Below are 17460 nucleotides of genomic sequence, written 5' to 3' on the forward strand. Positions count from 1 at the left end.
CAGGCACATTTCTAAAGGTATTTTCATCAAGTTAGGTTGTAAAAGCAAAACAGGATAGTTGAAACTAATTTTGCTCAGATGTGTTAGCCTAATCCAGTGTTGGGAACCTATCCCTACCCCCCAATAATTGATTTTGATTTTGCTGAACTACCAATCAGCCAATCAGAATCCATGAATGCTTATAATACAATAAAATCATTAGTCTTTTAAGGAGTTGATATGAAAGGCAAAACTGAAATACTTTGGCCACATAATGAGATGGCAGGACACCTGGAGAAGATGATGATGCTAGGGAGAGTGGAGGGCAAAAGGAAGAGGGGCAGACCAAGGGCAAGGTGGATGGATGATATTCTAGAGGTGACGGACTCGTCCCTGGGGGAGCTGGGGGTGTTGACGACCGACAGGAAGCTCTGGCGTGGGCTGGTCCATGAAGTCACGAAGAGTCGGAAGCGACTAAACGAACAAACAACAAAGATTCCTTCTTCATGCAGCCCTTCAAATAGGATTCCAATTCCTAGTACTAAGGATGTTGGGAAACAAGTTGAATCATACTCTTCACTAGAGGGTAGGTTTGCTTCAAAGTAAACATGCATAGAACTGTAAGATTAACAATGGTTAACAAAGATGAGCTTCAGGAAACATTGAAGAAATGTAACTTCCCTCTTTTAACAACCAATGCAAGGTGGAAACATAGGTATTCTGAGTGGTATGTGTTGACTTGGTGTACTGTGCTGTGAAAACTGAAGCAATTGGTTTGAAATTGTTCTTTATGGCCTGTGCATGCATGCCTTCAAGTCAGTTTTTGACTCTTGGCAACTGCCGGTTCAAGCCCCTGCAGCTTTCTTGGCAAGGTTTTTCCAAAGTGGTTTGCCACTGCCTGCTTCCTGGGGCTGAAAAAGAGTGGCAAGCCCAAGGTCACCCAGCTGGCTTTGTGCCTAAAGTAGGATTAAAACTCAGGGTCTCTCGGTTTCTAGCCTGATGCCTTAACCACTACTGTACACCAACTGGCTCTCTTTACGGCCTATTGTGTTGCAAAAATGCAGCTGCTCGTGGTTTTTTCCATAAACTGCGGTTAAGCAAACCACGCTTTCTAGTTTAGCACCATCTGAGGTCCCTGCCAACACTTCCTCCTGCAGCTCTTAAATTGCCCTTATGTAGAAACTGAGTAAACGGGCTCCCACGAGAGGCGGCTCTGAATTAAATCGCACCAAGGAAACGCCGTGCAGCGCGAGCGAAGACCAACGAACCCGCACCATGGGATGACTTTCGTGGCCAGGACTGAGGCGAATCAAGAGACGGAGGCGTGGCCCAGGACCAGCGACCAGCGGATTGGAGCACACGACCGGAAGGCGCGCCTAGCGGCGAACAGGTACCGCCTCTTTTGCCGGCTGCCGGCTGAGGGCGGTGGTTGTTGTGCTTCCCGCGGTTGCCTCGGACGCGATGGGGAATTTGCTGCAGTTTCTGAAGTTGGTGGGGCAGTTGAAGGTAGGAAATCCGGGCGCCGAGCTGGGGGGGCTTAGCCGGGGGCTGTTCTCCGCTGGCCCGCCGCGGACCGGGCTCGCTCTTTCGGCCTGCTTCGGAAGCCCCCCTCCTATCCTCGTGGGTCCGAAGCAGGGGCCGTGGGGCTCAGGATGCGCAGGACAAGCCGGGCCTCCGGGCGGGCTGCAAGGCTGTCTTCCCAGGTTGGGGCACCGAGCTTGCCTGGGGAGAAAGGTCCTTTTTTCCCGGTTGCCCACCTGGGCTGCTGGAAGGCGCGTCGTTGGGATCTCAGTGCACGGTGGCGGAATATATTCCTTTATTTCGGTTAGATTTTATTTATTTATTAAGCTTGCATGGCTTCCCACGACTCTGGGAGGCTCAGAACAGGACATGACAATAAAACCACTTAAAAGGAAGAAAGATGGCAAGAAGATTCTTATTCCACTTTTAATCCGCGCACGCAAGCTCCTGTCCACAGATCCAGTGTTTCTGTAGAGCCACCTTTGTGAGGTAGGTTAGGCTGAGAGAGAGTAACTGGCCCCAGCTCAACAGCTGCATTTCCATGGCTAGAGACAGGATTGAACCTGGCCCAGATCTAGCCCATTTAACTATCTAATTTTTCTCATTTGAGGAAACCAAGAAATAACATACTTGATTTCAGTGCAGAAAGGGGCCAGTAGCACATGAGCTGGCACAAGCCACTTGTGCATTGAAATAATAGCTGCATCAGCCCACCTAGAGGGCTCCAACTAGTTATCCTCAGCTGATATTGATAAAGTAAACACGGTTGGACCCGGTTAGGGTTTGGATGGAGAGCCGCTAGAAAATTCCAGGCTGTAGGCTAGATTGAGAAGTCAGAGAAGCATCCTGGAAGAAAGCAGAGAGAATCAATTTATATGCTTTGAAGGCTCTTATGACATGAATGGGTTCCTGGGCATGGGAGTTAGAGCTCATGATGTGGTTATCATTTGTTTAGGCTGCTTGGGCTCCTGGCTGTTGCTTATGTTTTATACTATGTGATTGCATTGTTTTTAAATGTTATGAGCTGCCCAGAGTTGCTATTGGGAGATGGCTCCTATATAAACTGAAACAGTAAATAAACACTGTTGTGAAAGGAATTGTATGGGTATTTTTATGAAGTTACAAAATATTGAACGCAACTTGAGAGAGTCCTTCTCTTTACTTGTGTTTGAACAAAACTTTATCAGTACAGGTAGTCCTCAACTTACGACTACAATTGAGACTGGAACTTCCATTGCTAAGTGAGCTGGCCATTAAGTGAGTCACACCCAATTTTACAACTTTTTGCTATGGTTGTTAAGCGAATCACTGCAGCCGTTATGTGAATCATGTAGTCATTAAGCGAATCAGGCTTCCCTCATTGACTTTGCTTGTCGGAAGCTGGCTGGGAAGATCACAAATGGCGATCATGTGACCCCAGGACACTGCAACTGTTGTAAATACATGCTGGTTGCCAAGTGCCTGAATTTTGATCATGTGACTGCAGTCACATGCTAGAACAGTCGTAAGTGCGAGGACAGGTTGTAAGTCACTTTTTCCAGCACCGTTGTAACTTTGAATGGTCGCTAAACGAATGGTGGTAAGTGGACTACCTGTAAATATTCTTTTAAATGTCTGTATGGTACAATAGATGGACATTCTGCCTGTGGCCTAGGTGTAATTCTCATTTTTTTTTCTTTTTTGAAACCAGAGAGTACCAAGGACAGGCTGGGTATACAGAAAGGTAAAGAATCCAGAGAGTGTCTCAGATCACATGTACAGAATGGCAATTATGGCTATGGTCACTGAAGATAAAACACTTAATAAAGATAAGTGAGTATACCTTACAATGAATTAAACAAGTTTAATTGTGAAATAGCACAAACTGTTAAAAATTAGTGTCATCAATCAGGCTGCTGGATTGGACTCTTGTAGCTGTTATTTGAATAGCCCCCCAAAAGTTGTGATATTTAATCACATTGGCTTTGTTTTAAAATGGGATACATGTTGGAGTAGGTTTTCAGATTTGCATAACTGATAGCAGAATTCAGGATGTTTTAGTTTTCTTTAAAAAATGAGCATTTTAGTAATGTAGAGGCAGATTTAGTTATATTTTTTATTTTATTTTTATCCTCCATTTATTATTTTTATAAATAACTCAAGGCAGCGAACATACCTAATACTCTTTCCTCCTCCTATTTTCCCCACAACAACAACCTTGTGAGTTGAGCTGGGCCGAGAGTGAGTGACTAGCCCAAGGTCACCCAGCCAGCTTTCATGCCTAAGGCGGGACTAGAACTCACAGTCTCCTGGTTTCTAGCCCAGCACCTTAACCACTAGACCAAACTGGTTCTCGTAAATATATTATATTTATACCACATCAAAATCCTGCAGGATTCTCAGCAGTGTTACAGGAATGCACAAAACATCCCAAGTCACCATTAAAATAATAGAGTAGAATAAAACAATAGAAAGAATAGAATAGAATAAAACAATAGAAACCCTAAAAACATATAAATCACCCCAAATCCAAGTGTCATCCCAAATGCCCTCCAGATGAGCTCAATTTTCAGCTGCTTCCAAAATGCAGTTAAAGGTGGTACTAACTTAAGCTCCAGAAGGAAGCCACTCCCCAGGGCCAGTGCTGCTACTGAAAAGCAGTACCTCCCAAGATTACACCCTATCCTTGTTTAGTGACCACAATCCATTCGTTAAATCGGAAATGAAATGGTCACTAAGTTAACACATGACTGAGAAAGAGACACTGTGAAGATCATTGGTTGCTGCCGTCTCATTTAGATAAAGTTCTCTTGTGCAGTGTCCTGTGCCTGACCTGTTTTTTCCCCTTTTTTCCCCCTCTCGTAGGGTGGAGAGATTGCTTAAACAAGCTCTCTCTTCCTGAGCTGCTTTTCTCTGTAGTGTAGCGCTTCCCTAAAAAGTACTAATTGGAAATTAAGCTCAGCTCTGTGACCTTATTTAATTGATTAGAATCCTCTGGCTGGCTAGGCTGCTGCCTGACACTGACCAGACCGTAATCAGTTTCATACTGAAGGCTTTTATTGTCAGGCTCACCATAAATGTGCTATTGGTTGGAAAATGAATTTTTGAAATTATTACCGTCATATTTGCAAACAGTTGCTAAGTGAGGTAGCCGCTAAACGAGGAGTGGCTGTAGTTCCCATGTACCTCCCAACCTGGAAGAACCACCAGCTGCTTTTCTCACAGGATCAATTTGTTGGGCTGATTCTAGTGGTTGAACACAACCGTGAAGGTAACTGGGTGCCAAAGCTGTGAAAGGTATTTTATAGATCAAGACCAGCACTTTAAATTGCACCTGGGATTTATATCAATCATCTTTATGGTACCCCAGTGTTCTGTTTGGATTTTATAGACTTCAAAGCTGAATTTGAAAAACAAGTTCTGTCTGTAATAAAACAGAGATGTAACTTGAGCTTAAGCTCAAGATTGTGTTTTTCACCTCTTCCAGATGGATGTTTTGGGATGGAATTAATGTAAAATCTAGCTATTAAGAGTATGGGATTATAAAAGAGGACATGTCTGCCATATAGTACTGTTTTGAATTGCAAGACAAGGCTTAAAGTAGGATTATATTCAGTTATATTGTGGAAAGTTGGTGAAAATAATTATTTTGTTAGTAATGAAATTATCAGATCTGAAAATCACATGGTTACTTGGATAGGATGTGATGTTTTTAGTGTTGAGCAAGATTTCGATTTCAAACACTCTCATTTTCTCTACATTTTTAAATTGATGAAAGGGAGAAAAGGTCAAGTGGGGAGAAGAAACAAATTTAAAAAATATCCCTGATAGAATTTCTGCTTTTTTTTCTTTTTAACATTTAAGATGAATATGGCCCATGTGAAATCCTTCTCAGTGCAATCTTATGTTTGAATTGATATACAGCCCTAATAATTATAGCACTCTTATTTCTGAGCTGTGTAGTAATAGAACAGCACATGCTCCGTTCTAGTAATTCTCAAACTGCGCAGCTTTCAAAGTTGATACAATGATACATGTATCATGATTATTGGCTTTCAATTTTCTTGTTTTTATTTACTGGTCTGAAAAATTCTATGAATTAATCATATTCTGTGGGACAGATTTTTGCTAAACCAGAATTAGATTTAAAGGGTTATCTTGCCTTTCATCTGGAAAAATCTTTACCACAAAAACAGTCTCTGCATACAGAATTGAAACTATAAAGTGTAGAAAAAAATTAAATCTTAAAATTGATTTAATTAAATCTGCAATTTAATTTTAAATTGTTTTCTGAGGCTAAAAAGTCTCTCTTTTTACTAACATACAATTGTATTACAGGTTAAAGCAGGCAAAAATAGTATCAAAAGATTGAAGTTAGCATCGAATTCACATAATTAATACATTTTTATATCAAGAGTATATTTTGGTACCAAAGGCAAGTAAGGAGGAACTTCAGCATTCATTTCCATTTATATTTTCCCTAATCCAATATTTATTTATTATTCATATACATTTCTGATAGCATAATTTTCTCTCCCGAATTTTAAAATCATTTGTCAAACATCTAATGTATTCCTGTAGTAGATTTATATCAAGTAAAGTGATACTCCAAATATCTGGAATATCTGTGCAGTATCTTCTTTAACAACTTTATGCAACTTTTTGGAGATCTCATCTAAGAATCATGTATACATTTATGACTCAGTTTATGATCCTTCATAGATCTGAGCTCAATTGATACCGGCTCATTAAATATCAAAGTCAGAGTTAGAGTAAAGAATGTCAGCTTCTAGCAAATTAGCTTTCAGGGTTTTTTCCTCAGAAGCTGCTACTATTTTGTTACTTTGTTATCGAGCTGTGATACTGGTAATAATGTGTAGTTTTGTGTTACTCATTTGTGTGATGTATGTGAAATATAAGAGTATGAGCGGCTCATTCAAAACAGGCCATAAATAAAGGGTTATTCTGGAAAATTTCAGCTTTTGCAGCACATTGAAAAGTACCAGAAAGAAAACGTCTAAAAAAATACATCAACATTTGAGTCTTCAAAACAAGAGACATTTCTCAAACAATGCACAGGAGTGTCTTATGGCAGGGAAGTCAAGGCCCTGCAGCATATAAATTAATTTTGCCTGTCCATTTCTTTTCAACACGAAGTGGATTTCAGATCAGAACAAAGTTCCTATGTGAACTGGATCAGACATTAGCAGTCAGATCAAAAAGCGCCAGGAGGTTTAAGAAGACTACCAAGCTGCGACTGACCAAGCCTTGCTAGATATAGATTGGGATAAAGTATCTATATCTTAAAGTACATCACTCTGTACCATCACATAGAACAAAATGGGCATCTTCTAGAAATCAAACTTGATCTGGCCAGCTAGACTTTGAATTGGGTTGGTGAATGTATGTATGGGTAAGTGACCCTTTTAGTTCAGAAAGTGATCAAGAAAAGTTGTAAAGCTAGATTTGTTTCCATGTACTGTGTACTCTGAATAAGTAAGACCCAACAAGGAACGCTGGTGTTAAAACCTTCCTTTATGACCTTTTGTGTGACAAGCTTTTTAATTTCATTAACCTATATCACCAGGTATTTTATTTTGGGGATCTTCTATATATGATTCACTAATATTCAGCACAAAGTAAATTTTGCAGGTGATGCTCCCTCTGTTGTACATCTTTACACATATTTTCTTTGCAGATGCATTCGGTTAGCTTTGGTTCATGATATGGCTGAATGCATAGTTGGTGACATTGCTCCTGCTGACAATATTTCCAAAGAAGAGAAACACCGGCAAGAAGAGGTCAGTATGGAGATGCTAACAGTGTGATTGTCTATAGCAGCCTTCCCTAAACTGCCATTCTCCGAACAACACTAAAAAACACTCTTTGATAAGTTCTTTCTGGTGTAGAACTTGTGGTTGCTAAACAGATTGTGTCACTTTCAGCCAATTATGGTGGGTGTGGGTTGTTGTACATTTAGTAATAAAAACCAAGCTAACATCCTCTGGCCGTAACAATTCTGAATAGCAGTGTAATAGACAATGGCTCCTATTGACGCCCAGAAGCAGAGAACAAGGAAAAGGCATTTGATAGCATTTGAATAAAAATGATAGCATCTTGGGGGTTTTGTTTTGCTTTCTTTTTGTTTTTTTAGGGAGCTATGAAACATTTGACCAGGTTGCTGTCAGAGGATCTGAGAAAAGAGATTTATGAACTATGGGAAGTAAGTTTTCAATGTTTAAAATTATTCATGGAGTTTGTTCTAAAGAGATGTTGCAGATTGGTTATACTCAAAACAGTGGATTTGGGAAAGCAGACTGCCCGGTAAAATATAGCCTTGCCTGAAAGCCCCCAGAAATTTAATAAACTTTCTCTACTGCCTGTTATAAGATTCAGGGCAGTTGTCATGCGGCTATCATCTACAGTATGGCAACTATAAAGCACAGTTAGCAATTTGAAGTATAACTACCTAAGATGGTCAGTGTTCCTTGTCTATTCAAGTGACCTCTTTCCTCAGTTTTTGCTTAACAGCTTCATAAAGGTGAATTACGTTCCTACGTGTTTCATGAAATAATGTGTGTAGTGGATGATGGGCAGAATCCTTTTCATAAAGAATATTTAATTTATACCCTCCCTTTCTGTTTATTCCAACATTCAATATTCACAATAATGAAGAATACAAAGCATAAAAGAAAATTAATAAAATTAAAATTTAAGATTTGGGAGGATGGCAAAAATCTATCCTTTGCCAAGCTTCCTGTTAATTTAAATTTAATTTAACAGTGCGTATCTTTCAGCACTGGAATCATATAATCCTGCAGTTTGCAGTGGTCTGCCACCTTTTACTCCAGGTGCAATTTCAAGATACTTTTCAAGAGCAGCCCTAAGCAAAGCACAATTCAGTAGTTTGGTCAGATTGTATCCAAGGCATAAATGGCTGTTGCTAAGTCCAATTGGCCTAGAAAAGTTTGCATGACCTGTAAGTATGTAAATGCTGTGCTTATCAGAGCCACCATCTGCAAATCCAGTGACCACTGGAGATCAAGGAGCATTCAAAGGATACAAAGGTGCTCTTTCTGAAGTGCAGTCGCCTTCAGAAGAAGCTTCAGCTTAGTCCCCAAGTGAAGCTTTCTCCTTACCAACACCTTCATCTTGTCTGGATTTAATTTCAGCTTGTTCCCTCTCATTTAGCCCATTATCAAGGTCAGGCAACATCACACAGTACTGATTGCTTCCTTAGAGATGGTAGGGAAGAGCAGTGGCGTTGTATGTGTGTTACAACTGCATGCATGAGTGTGAATAAATGTAAGATCCATTCAAAACAGGCTAAAGAAAGGAAGGTTTATTTAGGAGGATTTCAACTTGTGCTGCATCTGGAGAATTATACAAGCATTTTTGCATCTTTTTGAATGATCCTTGACCTCCGGTGGTCACTGGATTTGCAGATAGTGGCTGTGATGAGCAGAGCATTTATTCAATAAATGTTTAGCAAGATATCTATCTATTAACAAAAGAGTTCCCAAAATATAGTTTCCATGTGAGCTAAATGAGGCAATGGCGCTTTGCTGGAAAAGTACCAGGAGAGATGAAAAAAAGTGCCACGGTGGGGCTGGACATGTTTTGAGGGACTGGTCAAATCTTGGTGAAAGGTATCAAAATGAATGGGAACTGTAGTCCTTGGAAGCCACCACATAGAACAAGCATTCTGTGTAGGTGTCCCACCTTGATTGTTCTGGAACTCAAATCTAGCTTTTGCATTGGGAAGGTATGTATCAATGTGTGAAGGAAGAGAACTTTTAGTTAGAGTTGAGCTCTTAGATCAGAAAGTGAATGATACAAGATATAAACCTGTATTGGTTTCTACATGTCTGAGTTGCTGGAAAAAGTAACATTGGAAGTGATTTCCAGCCCTGTGTGTGACAGGATGAACTCCTTTTCCACTGTATAATTCTGTTCAGGAATATGAATATCAGTCTACTGCAGAAGCAAAATTTGTAAAACAGCTGGACCAATGTGAGATGATTATTCAAGCCTTAGAGTATGAAGAATTAGAGAAAAGACCCGGGAGCCTACAAGACTTTTATGATTCTACTGCCGGTAAATATCCTTTTTTGCTTTAAACAAGTTTATCTTTATAACACATGGGACAAGGCAAAACAAAATGTTGCAGTGTGGGCTTCTCTGCTGAGTTTACTTGTCAACCAGTTGCCTATACTATCTCCAAAGAGTATCCATTCTGTTTCCCCACTCCAAGCAAGTGCTCAGCATTTGGGCCATCCTGGTGATTCCCCTCATGCCCTAAAATAATGTTTGCCACTTCTGCAAACTTTGGATGCTTACCTTCCTGGGCAGAGCTATCCTACTGCCCAGTCAGAATTTTGGCATGTTCGGTGTTTGCTAGTGGGTGAGAAGAAAGCCATGCCCTCATCGCTTTTATGATGAAACATCTTCTACAACTTCAGACATGAAAACCCAAAAAATTAAATCATGTGCCAGTTTTTCAGTCTCTGAGCATATGCAATAGAAACAGCAAACTTCTTTTAATTCAACCCCAGAGCCCAGCAAGATAGGGAAACAAAAGTGAAATGGGAAAGTAAAACTAGCTACCCAGGTCCCACCCTACGTAATTTCTGGGAATTTAATTTAAAACTGATGAATGGGACCCCCATCCCCTTTCAAAGTGTTCTGGTGTTGAAGTTTCCCAATCTCAGAAGCTGATGGTTCCAAAGTGGGAAAGGGAACTGGAGGTTGGATTGCCCTTTTTGGGGCGGCTGCTTTTTACTGACTGGAAAAAGACTTGTTGCTTTGGCCTCTGGAATGCTGTCTTAGGGCCAGACGGTTATTCATAGCCTAAACCTTGTAGAAGTCTAATTACTTGTACATTTTCTAAGAATTTCAATTTTGGTTATACGGCCTTATCCTTCAGGAGATGGTTCCAACCGTCAAAGCCCTCCATATGATTAGAATTGCAAGACATCCTTGTTAGTCAGGTTTCAAAGACACAAGAAGCTGCCAACAGCCATTTCCCTGATGGCAGCAGCAGGTGCTCTTCTGTCTTCCATGACTTTGGCTTGTCTGCTTGTATTCTTGAAGAGCAGCAAAAAAACTTGCAATTTGAGCAATGCTGTAGTTCTCTGTGATGTTGATTCCAGAGGCAAAGGGCAATGAAAAGCCTAGCCCATTGTGTTAATGCGTGCTGTAGACTTTCTCCTGCTCTCATCTGATCATTTCAGGTGTTCTATTGAAGGCCATAGATTAAGGCAATAACACAACCTGTGTCTCTAGCATTTTTTTTCAACATTCTATTCTTTATTGTGGTTTTAGGAAGGAACACTTAGAAAATAGGACTAGTGTAAGCAAGCAGGTCAGTACCAAATATAAAAACTTACACAGTACAGTAACAAAATTCTTATAGATGGAAGTATGGTTACCAGAGTTACTGCTATAATCCTGCACTTAGCAGACTTGAAAGAGTACGTTAACTAACTGTGAACTCTTGATCTACAGGAAAATTTAGTCACCCAGAAATAGTCCAGCTTGTGTCTTCCATAAATACAGAAAGAAATGCAAAAATAGCTGCAGAAAGCAGAGATCCTCCAACTTGAATCATTTTGAAATGTGCTTAGCTGTATCTAAAATAAATTGTTTTATGATTCCAGCATGTGTGCGTGTGTGTATGTGGTCTTGTGGTACAATATAGATGAAGAATGTTGGTTTATCAAATAATTCGTTAAAAATGTAGGCAATAAATAAGGCTGTGATGCAGGATAGCTAAGCAAGTGTTTGCTAAGTATTGGAATCAAAAAAATTAAAGTGGCTGCTTTAAAAGCATGGTTGGAGTTTTATAGGAGGCAACTGATATCTAGAATATTCAGTAATAAGTGAAAATTGGACACAGCATGAACCTCTTTGTTGCTTCTGTCTCAGGCTCTCTGTACAAGCAAAAGAATGTATTAGGTGAGAAGACATTCACCATAGAGCATTTCCAGCTTCTTGAACTTCAGACATGAAAACCCGAAAGATTAAATCATGTGCCAGTTTTTCAGCCTGCTTCTCTGAATATTTGCAATAGAAACAGCAGCCTTCTTTTAAATTAACCACATAACCCAGCAAGGTAGGGAAACAAAAGTGAAATGGGAAAATAAAACTAGCTACCCAGTCCTACGTAATTTCTGGATAAATACTAATAATTCAAATTGGATAATGCTAGGCAGATTTAATTGAGTTCCATATCTTTTAGATCTCAATTGTTTTTTGCGAGGTCCAGGAGTCATGCATTACAAGATTTTGTTTTTGCATAATTTAAAGATCCAGCCCAAGTTTAAGAATTGAAATTTTGAATATTCTCTCTTTCTCCCTCATAAAAAAAGTATAAATATGCTCAGCTCTTTCGGGTGGGCACACTTATTTTACTCCAACTGAAGAGAGCTAGAAAAATGTTATTACAAGCATAACAACTGCGGACAACCATGGATATAATCTAGTTCTAAGATTAAACCTGTACCTGCCACATCTTTGCAAGGAGATTGGCAACTGTTAATATAACGCAAACTTTTTACCCATTGGCTATTCCAAAATTATCCTGTGTGTGTGTTCTTCTACATCCATCCCCTCAATACTTTGTACTAAAGGTGTGTAATATCTTTGCTTCTTAAGACAGAAAACTTTCGTGACGGCATTGTGTTCAGTTCCATTCCTCATCTCACTGGCACATACATTAATGAACAGGCTGATTTTCTTTAATAGTCAGAAGCAGGCACATAAACAGAAAACAGCAAAAACAGCTTGGTCGTTTACACCAAGAGAAATGGAATTGCTTGAACAATAATTTGAGCTTGTTTTCGGAAATTCATTATAAAAACATACAGTACATGGGCAAATGTCTTAAGATAATAGATGCCATTTTAAAAATAGACACAATTGTATATTATAGAAGCTACAGATGTAAAATCATTTATAAGCATAAATAGCATAAAGTGGGTAATACAGAAGGACAGCTAGCAGTTGCTTCTGCAGCACTAGCTGTGGTTGGTTGCATCCCAGCCAACCTCTCTGCCTAGTACTGTGTAGGTACATGCTCAATGCAGTTCTACACCTTCGTGCTCAGCCCTGCAGAGAGAAGAAACATTTCACGCATCAGTCATCTGTAAGCAGCAGGACAAAGGAATCCCCCACCTAACAATGGAGCTCCTCTTCTGTTTCTGAAAGTCGGGTGCCTGCAATGGGGCTCCGGGCACTGGCATGGGCTGCAGAGCTAAGAACTTCTTCAAAGCTTCCTCCAGGGTGAGTTGTACCTCCAACTTTTGTCTGGAAGGAACAAAATCATTACTTTGCCCAAATCAGTTCATCTTTCCCCCTCTGAGCTGCATATGTGCTTTAGACTACCATACCAAGAACGATTTGGTGACCTTGCATAGTAATTCATTCTGTCTTCTGATTGTCCCAGCTCACAAAGTAGCAGGTAAGGCAGAAAAAGGCAGAACTTATTTAAATTGCAAGCAGCTTGCGCCAGATCAAAAATTATTATAACCTTATTGGTGTCTACAAAAAAGCAAGATTAAACAACTTTGTGTTACAGAATTGTGACGATTTGGGTTAAATTATGTATTTTGAAATACAGAAGTTCCTTGATTCAAGATAGCTCTTAAATTAGATGCAACGTTGGTTTTGAATTCATCTGCTTACCCTCACAGAGATCTAAGATTACATTTTGGAAAAATTAATAACTGGGAAAACAAGGAACTTATCTGACCAACAGAAATTACCAGGCTCTGGGTACCTTGGACAAGATAAAGATGAATATATCACATTGTGCTGCTTTGTACAGTCCCGTACCTGCTCGCTTGGCTATACATCTGGGAATAAGCTTAACTGAAAATATGGCTTGCCCTTGAATTAAGCATTTCACTTGATAAACAATACATGGGGTTAAAAATGCAAAGGGATTTCATAGCAGGAACTCAGTGAAAACCCAATTTGCTCACAACACAAGTACCAACAATGACTTGTATTGGCAAGTACCAACAATGACCAACTTTTCACAAGGCAGTTTTTTAGGGCTTGCCTGGATGCCCTGATCCCTCTTCCCTTTATTCTTATCCCATACCTTAATGCTCGTAACAGTGCTCTCAACCTTTTCTTCAAAGGATTTAAATGTAGGAGAATTCCTTAAAGGATAAAACAAAGACCAATATTTGTTAGTTCTTAATCCTTGTTCATTTCCTTAGTTGATTTTTGGATGATGCAGTCAGAACCAAACGATTTCCACCATGTATTCCAGCCACTATAGATTATGTACCCATCTTTGAATGTCAGTTTTATTGAACTAGGGCCAAACTCAATGTAACATTACTTAGATAATTTGCTAATGTGTGTTTCTTGATTAAAACTAATTTAAAGAAACAGGAGATGCAAGGGGACCGAGGTAAGAAATGTGGTATATGATGAGAATAGTGCTAATTTCTTTCCCCTGCCAAGGACAAGAATTGTGCCCCTTTCTTTGCGTTAACAGTTAACAGGTGGTTGATATCTATTTATTTAAGGTGTCTGCCTTTCATCCAGGAGCTCCAATTTTTGCCTACAGCAATAACCTGTGAGGAAGATTGGGCTGAGATAGTGCCTGGACCAACATCACTCAGTGAACTTCCGCAGCTGAGGATGGACTTGAATCTGGGTCCCCCTTGTCTTTGTTCAACTCCTAACTCCCACTGGCTTGGAGCACCTATGTTGGCTCTTCATTAAAGATGAAATATAAGCAGAACTATATAGGCCAAGCACAGTGAGCAACATCATGCTTAGTTTTGTCAAAGACAAACCGTTTAAAGGTTTAAAGTTATGCATTTAGAGAAAATGTACGGTATGACCACATGGGGCACTAAGTATAATAAAAATTATTCTGAAATACTTACTCCTATAGCGCACCACATCACCATACCAATTCTATACTGCCACATACAAATCTATGGAAATTTGGGTAGCTGGGATTGAGACTCTGCATTTGAGTAATAATGACATTCAGAGGATGCTGTATTCCAGTTCTTTGCATAGGAAGAAACACCTATATTGGAAGGCTGATGCCAAGCAGAAAGCAGCGGAAGCTCTTAAGCTTTGATTGAATGGTACAGAATAACAGAAAGCATTTAAAATTGATTCAAATCCATTCACTTCTGGCATTCTTATAGGAAAATCAGATTGTTGATGTAAAAGTATTGTGATATGTAAGCAAAGTTAGTAACTGAAACTCAGAGAAACTGACTCTAGCCAGGAATTGGAATCAAATCTGCTTCTGAATTAAAATAATCTGACTGGGGCTTTGGCCTTGGAAACCTTGAGAATAGAGAATAAGACAGGAAAACTCAGTGCCGTTCCCCTCAAGGATGCTTCCTGTAAGTATAACAGACATCAGATACAAGCAAAATAATGTTTTCAAACGTTTTTGTTTTAAAACCACCGCTCAAATAAGGAACGTTTTCCATTCTCCATCATCGATTACTGCTCTACAGTACAATATTCTTTTGCCAGTAAGTTTCAACCTCAAACATGAGGGTCTCTTTTAATGACTCCAAGACTGACACAAAGCTTTCCTTAATCAAAAATGTATCAGGAAAAAAAAGGAAAATATAATTGTACAAAATGTTTCTAATATTCAGTATACAGTAAAAGTTGGAGGATCAAATATTTTTATAATTATAATATCATTGCGTATATAACTAGTTACCTCATAGCAGGCATACTCATGGAATGGCGGATAGAATAGCTGGTTTGCAAAAGCATGAAAGAACAGAAAATACACAGCTGTTATTACAGGTTTGCAATTTCATTGATTTCACATTAATGACATCTAGCAATAGGCTAATTTAAATTCTAAGAGCATGCTCACTGATGAAAAGCTACTTTGGAATTTCACTAACATACAATATTCAGTTGTCAAAACATGGAAGATCTTGTCTGGTGACACTTTAAATCTACTTCATTCAGTTTTAACTGATGGACAATACCTACATGAGGGTAATGTGACATTTTAAGTGGTTCACTAACATTGTCCCTATCACAAGATGTCTAGGTACTGACAATAGCAACAGCAGGAAGGAGGGGAATGATTAAGATACTTCCAGGGAAGAAGAGTTTATGCAGCTCATTCAGACTTTGGGCCAGTAACAACAAGAAATCACCACTGCACTGCAGCTTTCAAGACAAGAAAAATGAAAGAAGTCGACTGCAACACAAGCATGTAAAAGGACATTAATTCCTGATTTAATAGTTATGGACAATATACAAAGATAGCAAAGGTTTTATAAATATTCCCAAGCAGAGGATCTGAGACGACACTCCTAACTATGCATACTGATTGTTCTATAGTTGCTTCAAATCAACTGAGGTTGACTGCAAGGCAACTGTTCTAAACCAGGAAATACTGTATCCACTAAGCACCCGGTTAGGTCTTACAATGCACTACTGCTAAAACAAAATGAACAGTCCTTCTTTAGGTTAATAGTTGTCTTTAATGAACTCAATCTTTTAGGGGATTGAAAAATAAAATGGTCATGCTACTCTACCTCTCTTCTCTAAAAGGGCTGTATTTTGAACGCTACCTGGGTCTTTGATCTATCCATGAATGTTCATTCAAATGGGAGGAGGAAATGACACTTTCTCCTGCATCTAACCTCTTTTTTATGTTTTTAAATGAAGTATTGTCTAGTGAGTGCCAGTTTGGTCTAGTGGTTAAGGCACCAGGCTAGAAACGGGGAGACCATGAATTCTAGTCCTGCCTTAGGCACGAAGCCAGCTGGGTGACCTTGGGCCATTCCCTCTCAGCCCTAGGAAGGAGGAGGGAATGGCAAACCACTTCTGAAAAACCTTGCTGAAAAGACTGACTCGTAAGAACCAAAAATAAAATAAAATAAAATAATCAAAGAACACAGAGAATTAAAGATGCAGATCAATAAAAAAGCAAAACATAAAGACACATGCACATACACAGTCTTACGTGGGATTGTTTATATCTCAGCCCAGAAAGATGTGTATAGATAATGGTAGTCTATTATAATATAGTTTGTTGATACAGATAAAAATAAGTGAAGGGTTCTTGAAGCCTTAGTCATTGTGTCCATTTTTCAGTCAATGCAATTTCCCACACTTGGAAACCATTGCTCTGAAGACACATTATAAGGTTCATAATATTTCAAGTTTTTATTCAGTTTTACATGAGTAGGTGAGGAGCTCCTTCATTCTGCATTGATTTGTAAGGAAATTGGGGGGAGCTGTTAGATGTAACTACACTAGGCACTTTCCCTGACAACCAGGCACTCTCCTTCTACCATTACATTTGTGGTAGTTCAAACTATCAACCCTGGCTCAGGACTTCTACCTGTAACAATAAGGAACAGGCAGAAGATAGAAAACTACATCCTCACGTTCCACCATACTTCCATATTCACAATCAATACAATCTGACCAGGGTCACTCCCTGCCCATGGATATTCTAAAAATGGGAAACAGGACAGATTTAGAGCTGACCCAACTGTTCCCAGTTTCTTTTAGAAATAATAAGTTTTTAAACAGCTGGAAAGTGCTAAGCTATAACTGGGAGCATTATGAACATTTACACTTATACCAATATATGCACATTTACTGTGGCAGTGCTAGCTATAGTCGAAGGATCCAGTTTTAAACTTTCCTAATGATCATATTAGCAACATTCTCAATTATGTGTGCAGATTTTTTTTCAATCTTAGCAATCTCTATACTGTTTAATCAAGCTATACATTCAAATATGTTTTAGTTAAAGCAGTAACTTCTTCATTTTGCAGCCATAAGGGGGGAAAACATTGTCATAGTAGGAAACTATGCCAAATACTTACAGAATGTATTTATCTTATATACTCACAGGTAAGCCCATCCACTGATAAGCTGACTCATATTTTTCATGGTATTTTGATTAAAAATTTGAGGGTCTGCTTAACCGTGGATGGGCTTATCCAT

General features: G+C 39.3%; 2 protein-coding genes across 2 annotated transcripts in view; one reads left to right on the plus strand and one right to left on the minus strand.

Annotated features, from left to right (window-relative positions):
* The first annotated feature begins 1395 nt into the window (after positions 1–1395).
* HDDC2 (HD domain containing 2) lies at positions 1396–11137 on the plus strand. The gene is made up of 6 exons (XM_063310441.1): positions 1396–1485; positions 3191–3312; positions 7178–7280; positions 7634–7702; positions 9438–9576; positions 10987–11137. The coding sequence occupies exons 1-6, from the start codon at positions 1441–1443 to the stop codon at positions 11082–11084; spliced, it is 576 nt and encodes a 191-aa protein (XP_063166511.1). The 5' UTR covers positions 1396–1440; the 3' UTR covers positions 11085–11137.
* A 1517-nt stretch (positions 11138–12654) lies between these two features.
* Positions 12655–17460, minus strand: part of TPD52L1 (TPD52 like 1) — a 32346-nt gene continuing 27540 nt past the window's right edge. Inside the window, exons 5-7 of the mRNA XM_063310453.1 lie at positions 15197–15235; positions 13586–13646; positions 12655–12786 (exon numbers count right to left, since the gene is read on the minus strand). Coding sequence (XP_063166523.1) covers positions 12655–12786; positions 13586–13646; positions 15197–15235 — 232 coding nt within the window. The remainder of the gene's footprint in view (positions 12787–13585; positions 13647–15196; positions 15236–17460) is intronic.

Source organism: Candoia aspera, chromosome 1, assembly GCF_035149785.1.
Source record: "Candoia aspera isolate rCanAsp1 chromosome 1, rCanAsp1.hap2, whole genome shotgun sequence".
Classification (NCBI taxonomy): domain Eukaryota; kingdom Metazoa; phylum Chordata; class Lepidosauria; order Squamata; family Boidae; genus Candoia; species Candoia aspera.

Excerpts from the sequence above, each read along its gene's own strand:
- HDDC2 (XM_063310441.1), top strand. The coding sequence starts at position 1,441 with ATGGGGAATTTGCTGCAGTTTCTGAAGTTGGTGGGGCAGTTGAAG. Across the intron at positions 7,281-7,633 it reads AGAAACACCGGCAAGAAGAG|GGAGCTATGAAACATTTGAC; the intron begins GTCAGTATGGAG and ends TTGTTTTTTTAG. Across the intron at positions 9,577-10,986 it reads CTTTTATGATTCTACTGCCG|GAAAATTTAGTCACCCAGAA; the intron begins GTAAATATCCTT and ends CTTGATCTACAG.